This window comes from Typopeltis vanoorti, unplaced genomic scaffold (assembly GCF_054136105.1).
Source record: "Typopeltis vanoorti isolate ZY-2024b unplaced genomic scaffold, IOZ_Tvanoo_1.0 HiC_scaffold_851, whole genome shotgun sequence".
Classification (NCBI taxonomy): domain Eukaryota; kingdom Metazoa; phylum Arthropoda; class Arachnida; order Uropygi; family Thelyphonidae; genus Typopeltis; species Typopeltis vanoorti.
Window position 1 is genome coordinate 770 of NW_028328242.1, and position 9887 is coordinate 10656.

The 9887-nt window shown below is 35.2% G+C and overlaps 1 protein-coding gene across 1 annotated transcript; it reads left to right on the top strand.

Moving 5' to 3' along the window:
* Nucleotides 1–1811: 1811 nt before the first annotated feature.
* LOC150092063 (uncharacterized) lies at nt 1812–8751 on the top strand. Its single transcript, XM_090415340.1, has 4 exons — nt 1812–1881; nt 2618–2752; nt 3106–3227; nt 8698–8751. The coding sequence occupies exons 1-4, from the start codon at nt 1812–1814 to the stop codon at nt 8749–8751; spliced, it is 381 nt and encodes a 126-aa protein (XP_090271466.1).
* Nucleotides 8752–9887: the final 1136 nt, after the last annotated feature.

The window sequence follows — 9887 nt, forward strand, 5'->3', positions numbered from 1 at the left end:
CTATACATTTCAATAATAATTTGAGCTGCAACCTCCCAGATTGCCATTCTGCTGTAATCACACACTGGCGCTCACGTGATGCTCTACGCACCCACTCACCCAATAATGAGAAGGAACAGATTTAAATACATTAACTACAACCTTTTCATATGTATAGTGACTTTCCTGTACTGTCCACAGTTTTTTATCTTCAATGTTTAATGTTTTTTCTTTTCTTTTATGAAAACACCTGAAGAAGGCTGTAAAAGCCGTAACTAGTCGTGTGATGCCATTATATACTCTTCCTTTACTCTCGGTTTATGTCATTCAATTATTTTTAAAAAAATTATGTTTAACAACCGAGTAAATCAACCTCATTGCATATATATATATATATATAGAGAGAGAGAGAGAGTGTATGTCAACAGCATCTAACGATTAATCCCTTCCAAATATTAACCGCGCTGAAACTTGCTTAAGTTTCTGGGAGCCATTAGTAGCAGAGGCTTTTGCTGGCTATATGGACAGGTGGAGCTGTGTGGTGGACGGGATTAGAATAACTACACTGTAGCCCATGCATATCGTACGAGGCGACTAAAATGGGTATACAGGCAGGGTAATAGATGGAAATGCTGTAACGAATGAAGTTTTAACTGAGGCTCGGTTATTGCTGTTACCCTCCTGGCATGATCAGAGCCTATAGCCTTATATTACTCTATCCATATATTTGCTTTACAGATAACGGGAAATATGAAAAGCACTTTTGCTTCACCCCATGTAGCAAAAAAAAAAAACGATTATCATTGACCACGTGTGGTGGCCAGGATAAGATAGTACCACTGTAACCCATGCATGTCGAAAGAGGGGACTAAAATGGACGCAGAGATTGGACAGTTTCGCTCTTTTAGGTTTCTTCCGAAATTTTGCTCCGTGTGAGGGGGGGGGGGCTTAGATTTCGGGGGTTGCCCTGAGAGATCATTTTGAGAGTCCAGGAAGGGTGGTTTCTGGCGTTGTTGGACTTTGTCGGTGGATGCCTTTCCCTGGAATATGAGCGACTGCTCATGGTAGGGTGAGCCTGTCCTGAGTGGGCCAACTGAGTTGGACTATCTTTCGGCCTCTATGGAGTGGTGTAGGTATGGTTCTAATTTTTTAAGAGGCGACTGAAATGGGACGCATAGTTTCGGGAGTTTCTCTCTCTCACTGAGGTTTCTTCCGGAAATTTGCTTCCGATAAGGGGGGCGAGAAGGCTTAAATTTTTGGCGTTTGCCCTGAGAGAACAATTTGAGTCTCCGGGGAGGATGTCACTGAGTGCAGCCAACGCCAAGTTGGACGATCTTTCAACCACTTATAGAAAGTGGTCCGAGAGATCGTCTTAATTTTTAGAGAGGGATTTACTTACATGTCAGCTTCACGTTAGCCCATGCATGTCGTAGGAGGCAAGTAAAATGGGTACAGAGGAAGGATAATGGGTGGCAATGCTGTGGCCAATGAAGTCTAAATTAAGGCTCGGCAATTACTGTTACCCTCCTGCCATGATCAGAGCTTATAGCGCTATATAACCCCATCCATACATTTTCTTCTACAGATAACCAGGAACATGGAAAGAATACTTGCTTCATCCATCTAGCCAGGAAAAAAAGGAGGTTACAATCTAAGTATATTAAATTCTATTTTACGTTTCCAAGTATTCATTAAAGATTGGCTTTAAAACAATGACGGAGGTTTATTACTGAAATATCTGTGGATCAAAAAATATAACCAAAAATGTTACGACAATAATAAAAATGTAATTCACTTCCTAACGATGATATAATTTCAGATTTTAAGTAAAGATGCAGGGAATAGTATGGAAGTTGGCTGTGATTTGTATTGCTGTAATAATTATTGGAGATATAGGATGTGGTAAGTAAGGTTTTTTAATTATTACTAAACTATAAAAACATATAATAATAACTATAAAAGAAGTTCAACTATAAAAACATGCTCTTTTTGGTAATATAAAAGAAATTTTCACTGTGTTAGCATAATAAAAATGCGATTTTGTGGTTGCCAAATCAAGTAATTATCTAACTTACTAAATTAACTACTACATAAGTAACTCCAATGACCCATGCTCGTCTGCGAGGGAAGTGAGGGATTGGAGCGCTCGTGGAAATCAAAATATCGGCGGTTTATAACAAGAAAAATTACGAGCAGCAAAATCTATGGCATTACTGATTTTCAGTTACGGACTGGACAAATAGACGGATGGTATTTCTAGAACTACTAAAGGGAATAACTTTTCTGTAGCTGTCTGCGATCGTCCAGTGTGTGTGTGAGTGTGTGTGTGTGTGTGTGTGTGTGTGTGTGTGTGTGTGTGTGTGTGTGTGTGTGTGTGTGTGTGTGTGTGTGTGTGTGTGTGTGTGTGTGTGTGTGTGTGTGTGTGTGAATAATAAACTATATCCTTAAAAAGAAAGTTCGGCTTCTTCTAAATTTAGAAAAAATACGTGTTCTGATTATCTGCTTCTGATTAAGAAACAGTTGCATCGTCAATTTTCATTTGTCATATAATATTAATGTCTTCAGTCATGAACTCTGGTTTGTGCAGATTATATTAAAATATAATATTAATGCGAAAACTATTATTTCCTTAATACAGCATGTCCTGAACTAAATTGCACTCTGGGTAAAAAGCCACGAAAGCCATTAAAAGGGTGCACTGAAGACAAAGATTGCGGTGAAGGTGGAATGTGCTGCGAAGGATTCTCAGGAAGTTCTTATTGCTACTTTCCTGGTGAGTAAAATTCCAATAATCACTTATAAATACTGTACCATTCCTTGTTAAGAGATGGATTGCTTTATAGTTGACGCTAAGCTTATTACAAAATGCTGAACATCTACAGCATATTAGTACTTCGGACTTAAAGTTAGATAGCCTTAGAAAAGCCCGTAAGCGAAGAAATGTAGCTTTAACAAGTACTATTAAGTCTACCAATGAATAACCGCAGCAGACTCACAGAGGTTTGAATTCATTCATCATCGTAAGTTGAGAGAAGTAATTTCCAAGCTGAAAATATTTTACTCATATTAGAAAACACGGTTTGCCTTTTGTTATCACAATGGCAATAATTTGTCATTTTCTTTCAGGCATATGCAAGGGATGTAAAGAGATTCGTTGCGAAAGACCACGAAGAAATTTCTGCAGCAATGGATGCAAACAAGGCGAATTTTGTTGCTACTGTTGTTGCAATTATTATTGCAATTCGACAGTAAGTCTTGGAATTCGTTGTTAGTCAACTGACACTTCTTAAGAAGAATGGAATTTAATGAACAAGGAATTATGGGAAGCGATAATAAAATATTTTAATGTCTCAAATAAAATAAAGAAACATAAATTGAATATTACTTTGTATTGCCTTCTGCGGCGCTATTATTCTACAGTCTAATTAATAAAAAATGCAATTATATTACGTATGTTTCGTCTTATTTATCATTATCATCATCATCATCATTATCTGTATGATATGTTTACATTCGGCGCACATACTTTTTATTATATTAAACTGTACAAACTAGAATAAATACTTTAACCATACATTTTAATCCTGTATTTTCTAATTTCATTAACGATCTATATGCTGTATTTCAAAGTATTACAAGTATTACGCTAAAGATTTCAACACATTTCAACACATTGCATTATTTAATATTTTTTAATATAAAATTTAAGTAAAATTAATTTTTAAAGTATTACGTTTATTATTATATTATTGAACACTGATCTAAATTCGCATATTATTAGAACATGGAACGAAGCTTCTTTTGAATGCCTAATGAGAAATACTTTAGATAGATTAGTATAAAACAAAATTGGTCACATCCTCCTAATTTCTTCACTTCAGTTTTAAGAAAGTTTTCAAAATGAAGAAAATAATTATATTTTGTTATATTTTACCGAGTATTTAGTACCTTTAACTATCCAAGCATTTCCGTGGAATGAAGAATAATCTCCTCAGCAGTGAATTCGAGTAGATGAAAAATTGAACAAATGTTTAAAAAGAAAAAAAAATTGGGAGCATTTAGCTATCAGAACATAAATCGTGGGAGGTCTAAATTGAAGAACCAAATTAAAATGTAATTTATTTCCTTTTCTCTTTTTTTAAATACAATCTCATTCGAGAGAGAGAAAGAGAGAGAGAGAGAAAAAGTGGTGGAATAGAATTCTGATAAGTAACTTATATAAATGTTCTTTCAAGTTTTTCAAAAGCTTCTGTACGGTGCAGGAAAACAATTAATTGGCCTTCTTCTGATTTTAATCCCTATCAAATGTATCCCTTCATCATGGTCATCAAATTCGTGTCATGTAAACCCAAGGGATGTACAGGATATTATGATAGTGCTACATGAAAAACTAACACCATTACTAACTTCCTATTTACAAACAATAAATTTACTAAGTTGACTTCCTACCATACCAGATTTGTTGATTCTGTTGTCTATTTCCATTTAGTTTACCATCGTCACTGAAAATCGCGTCTAAATAGCTTATTTAGACGCGATTTTCAGTGAAGTAAAATAGAATTGAAGTAAAATGGAACCTACACAACGAGTAAAATATAGAAATATTTTACTCGTTGTGTAGGTTCCCAATTCACAATACAGTTGATAATTTCAATGCTTTTGCCCATTTTCATTCAGTTTGTCTTGTTATTGCTGACCTTCATACCATATACCATATATATTACAGCAGTTATGCAATTTAGTCAGGTAATCTAGCAGATTTGTACCGGATTTATTTAGAATTATAACATCATCTGCATAAAGAAAAGTGCTGAGATTAACATCTCCAATTTATGATATCAGGTTTGGTACACTTTCCTTCATTATGTGGTCCGTATACATAATGACTAACACGGGGGATAATGAACATCCTTGCTGACACCAAATTTAACATTAAACCATCTTCCTGTACTTCCTTCAATTGTAACTGCTGACGTACAACTCAAATAAAGAACTAAATATTGTTTGATATAATGCCGTATTAAACCAAATAACTGTAGCGGTTTGAAACTCTTGGCACCTTGTGATATGCCTATTGCAGTCTACAAAACGTAAATACAGATCTTGTTATATTCCCACGATATCAGGTTTACGAAAAATAATTGAGAAATTATTTGTCGTATAGTGAATATCTGATCCTCACAGCCTCTATTTGACCTGAATCCAGCTTGTTCTTCACCAAGCTTTTCTTCAACAATCCTTCTCAACCGTATTTCATATATATTGCCTACATCTTGCCAATAACACTCAGTAGAGAAATACCTCTGTAATTCTCACATTCAGTTTTATTTCCCATTTTATATGTAAGTACTATGTGAGCTCTACTCCAGTCATCTGGAATTCCTTCCTCTGTCCAGGCCTTGTGAACTATGCAACGCAACCACTGTAAGACTTTTATACTTCTATACTTGAATATTTCTGTTCGCATATCCTCTACTCCAGCTGACTTTCCACATGTCAAACTTTTGATGGCTTTTTTCTACTTCAAGTATGGATATGTATTCTTGATTGACTGACTGGTCAGTGTTTTTTACCACTGTGCTGTCATTCTCGAAGTAACTACTCCATACATCAAGGATATCTTTTTCTACTGTTTTCATGTCAGCTATATCATTTCTAATTCCTCTTTCATCACTCTTTCTTACTACTCAGAGCTTTTTCGACATCCTCAAGAATATTTTGCCCCTTTCTTGGTATTTATTTTTCATCATTTTGTCAAAGTCCTACCATGACTTTTGTTCAGCTAGTTTTACACACTCTTTAGCATTCTGACATTTGTCTCTGTATTCTATAAGAGCACAAGCTGTCTTGTTTGCCAGAAACGTTTGATATGATTTCTTCTTTTCCTTCACTGCGTCGATAACGTCCTGTGTCCAGCATGGAGATCTTATTTTTCAATCCTTGCAGAGAACCTCATCACATGCCTAACTGGCTAATGCAGTCAGTGATTTCTTCAGGTCTTGCCACTAAATCTCCAAGGTTTTGTTCCTGTTCTCAAACTCTTTCATCTTTTCTTTAATAAGGTTTATGTATTTTAGTCAGCAGTTCACCCCTGAGAGCTGCTCAAACTTTTATTTGCTTTAAAGCTTTCTTATATGTTATTCTTTTCAATATGAAATTCAATTTTATTCTACTCAAAACTAAATGGCTATCACTTCCAAACCCAAATCCTCTTACATTCTGATGTCCTGAAGCAAGGAGAAAACATCACTATCAAGAAAAACATAGTCAGTGAGACTTCTCTTATTCCTTGGCTCTTCTCTCCATGTGAATTTGTGCACATTTTTATGTTCGATCATAGTGTTAATAATATCCAATCCATGCCCTAAGGAGACGTCCAACAGGTATTTGCCATAATTATTAGCTCTTTACTTCAAAATGTCCCATATCTACTCAAAATCCACATTTTCTCTTGCTTCTACAACCCTGGCATCACCTTTTACTGCAGATACCTAGACCATATTCTATGCACATTGGGGAAACAACATGCATCACCACTCTACAAGCGTTCCTTAAGTACTCCAGCAACATACTAGAGTAAACTATGGAGATAGATCATGAAAAATTCATCAATTTCTTAAACTTAACATTAATTAGAACAAACAACAAAATTGCCAACACATTATTCCACCAACACTCACATATCGGAAATTACCTCCAGTTGAACTGATATCATCATTATTCTATCAACAAACCAGTCATTCTAGCATAATTTATTAAGGGATACAAGTTCTCGGCTACACATAACTGTCGGAACATCGAAATAAAGAAATTAACACAGATTTTTAGAAACCCAAATTACCCAACACAGCTAATAAATTTCGCCAACAAAGCTGCGAAAACCAGACGTTCAAACAATCTGTCAACCAAAGGAAACTTACCAACACAAAAATAATCAAACTGCCATACATCCACAACACATACAAAGCCTACAAATACATTTTCAAACACACCGTCACAAGTTCGTCTTCACCACGAAACAATATCAACACTTCTAAAACTTACAAAATCTCACACACACAAACACAAAGAAATACACTAGAACGCAGCAGAAATACTAGAATGGGCAAGACTACACTAACACTTACATGACAGCAACATCCCAATTCCAGAACTAAACAATAAAAAAAACAACAACAAAAAGAAAAAATCAGAATTATACAAAATACATTAAACAAAATAGCAGTCCACGCTCTTGAACAGAAGCATACGCCGCAAATCGACAAAAACCATCATAATAGAGATACAATATAACGAAACGACGCTTAAAATTACGAAAACGATAGCCATAAAATGTTCTCAAAGCTCAATAAACATTCATCCTCCTTATATAATCTCCAAGAGTTGGAAGCTCCAAAACATAAAAATGAGGTCACGACTCCGACCAATAGAAAACAACACAGATCCACCCAAGCCAAAAACACCAATCCGACATGGCACAGTATCCACTTTTCCCAAAAGCTCCGAACGACGACACAAGGCGAAACGGCTCACATCCCATTACTCCCACCCTTAATCTACATTCATCATATTCTTTCCATCTCCTTTCCCAAAAAAATTCTTTCGCCTTCTTCCCAAGGAATTCATACTTTCCCTTAAAACCCGGGTTTTAAATCTCACATACTTGTCTTACCTGCAGTTCTTCCGCATTTCTTTATGTCCACATTTCCAACTCCCCAATCCTTTCAGTCATACTACGGTATTAACCCCATACGCTGGATTCCGCCGAATAAGATGACAACCTGGAACATCCCACAAAGGGGTGTATGTAAAAAATTGTTCCTTCCTTATATTGCTAATGTATCTATATCTTTACAACATGAGTAATGCCATAAAATTGTATAAAAAGCCAATGACATCATAGAAGGGACACTCCTAAACAAAACATAGAAAGAATATCCATAAAATTAATATTTGTTTAGAAGAGAAACATGGAAACTCCAGAAATAATATCTAGAATGCCTAGACGCTTGGGTGACGCCTATGTCTTTTATTAATCCTCGCTAAGGAAACTCGTGAATGCAGGCTAGTGTATTCCGCTAAGCTCTCTTGTGAACTTACTTTACGAAACTTTCATAATTTCTACATTCGGCTTTGAAATAATGCGATATTTAATATCTATTTTGCTGATATAATATTGCTTCGCCGAACTAAAGCCCTCTGACTCTTTATTTTATTAAACACGTTTGTACCAGCTTAGAATAAATCACTCAGCAGATAATATTGGATAGGGTCTATGATGAGGAGAAAATGAATCCAACAAACCATGCAGGTTTGGGCTATGGGGAGGGAGGGTGGATAAAAAAAATATTGCTTTTGATTCGTTTCGATTATCGAAAACACACAATTGAACGCGATAATTACAGGAAGTGATTATCGCGTTCATTCAGTCATTCGTAATGAGGTAAAATTGCATGCATTATACATTCACGTTTTATACGCTCAAATCTGTTACATTCGAAAGATTTACCTTCCATTATATGTATTTAGGAGAAGATGATAAAAATATCTAGAAAACTGCATAGTTACAATTAATTTAGGGAACGAACTCTCGCTCGTTGCATAGGAGATTACCGCTCCTAGAATACATTTTAACCGATGTTTAAAAAAAAAATCGTTGGTCCTATTTAAGGTTTCTTTTATTTTGTTTTTGATTTTTTTGTACGCATTTTTTTAAAGTGCAACAATTCTACTGGAATTTCAGAGCAGAGGCAAGAATCTCGGATTCCATGAATATGTTTCCTTTGCTGTATGACATCGCCCTTATGAAACATAATGCTGTTTTTAAAAAAAAATAAATAAAATAAAATAAAATAAAATAAAATGAAAAAGAAAATGAAAATGAAAAGAAAATTAAAATGAAAATCACTTAGAAGAATACTACAGAACTCGCGTGTTTATGACTTTTAAGACGAAGTATTCGCAGCAGTTTTTGCTGCATTTGCAGAACATTTTTGCTTACTCCATTGGTAAGAAAAAGGATTGCTGGATTTAGTCACTATTTAAGTGGAATTCCCGATAAGGAAATAAGGGTCCATAGAACAGAGTCTGTTGAAATACTTGCAGATGGATCACTGTGTCCTACATTTTGTCCTCCCACATGCAAATAGTTTTTAACTGTATTATAATATTGTGGCTGCGATTCTTCGTCTCATTGAAATACAGGAAAGATATCCGTTTGGAATGAAACGTTGTTCACGTTTAGAAAATATATCAAGTTGGAACAAATTATTAAACCGAATCGCTTAATCTGCCGTTGGAAATATTTCGTTTAAATAAATTACAGAGAATGGAGAGAAGGAAAGCATCCAAATATGTGAGTTTTTAGGATGACATCTCCGTATTTAAGTCTTCCATGAATTATGTTCTTTATGAAATGCTGAAATCAGTTTGTGTGTGTAAGAGAGATAGAGAGAAAGAGGGGTTTTGGTGTGGAGGGGGGGAGAGAAAAATATTTCGCTCTTCTGCCATCGGGTATTCAAGTAGTAAATCATGATTAGTATGTTTTTGTCTAACGTACTGTAATCTGTATGCTCCAGTTTTCTAAGATGTTAGAATTCTATGTTAATAACTTCTGTTTTCGAAAGAAAATTCCGTACTTGCCTGGTCAAAAATCGACAAACGGTTTCCATTATCTCCCTAGTGATTTCATTCAGAACTGCACATAATAATCTAGCGTTTACCACAGTGCAGGTGGGATGAATTTTAAATTTAGATAAATTTGTGTACACATGCATTAGAAATTGGCGTATGATAAGCATATATCTGAAGTTGTTTCTTTTGAAAAAAAAAGTGCAATAAATGTGAATGGAGAAACGGCAGAAAACAGTTCACGTTTCGTAATTATAGGAATTACAAAATTATTGGTA

Coding starts and splice junctions, on each gene's coding strand:
- LOC150092063 (XM_090415340.1), top strand. CDS start 1,812: ATGCAGGGAATAGTATGGAAGTTGGCTGTGATTTGTATTGCTGTAATA. Junction 1,882..2,617: donor TATTGGAGATATAGGATGTG/GTAAGTAAGGTT, acceptor TCCTTAATACAG/CATGTCCTGAACTAAATTGC. Junction 3,228..8,697: donor ATTATTATTGCAATTCGACA/GTAAGTCTTGGA, acceptor ATTTTTTTAAAG/TGCAACAATTCTACTGGAAT.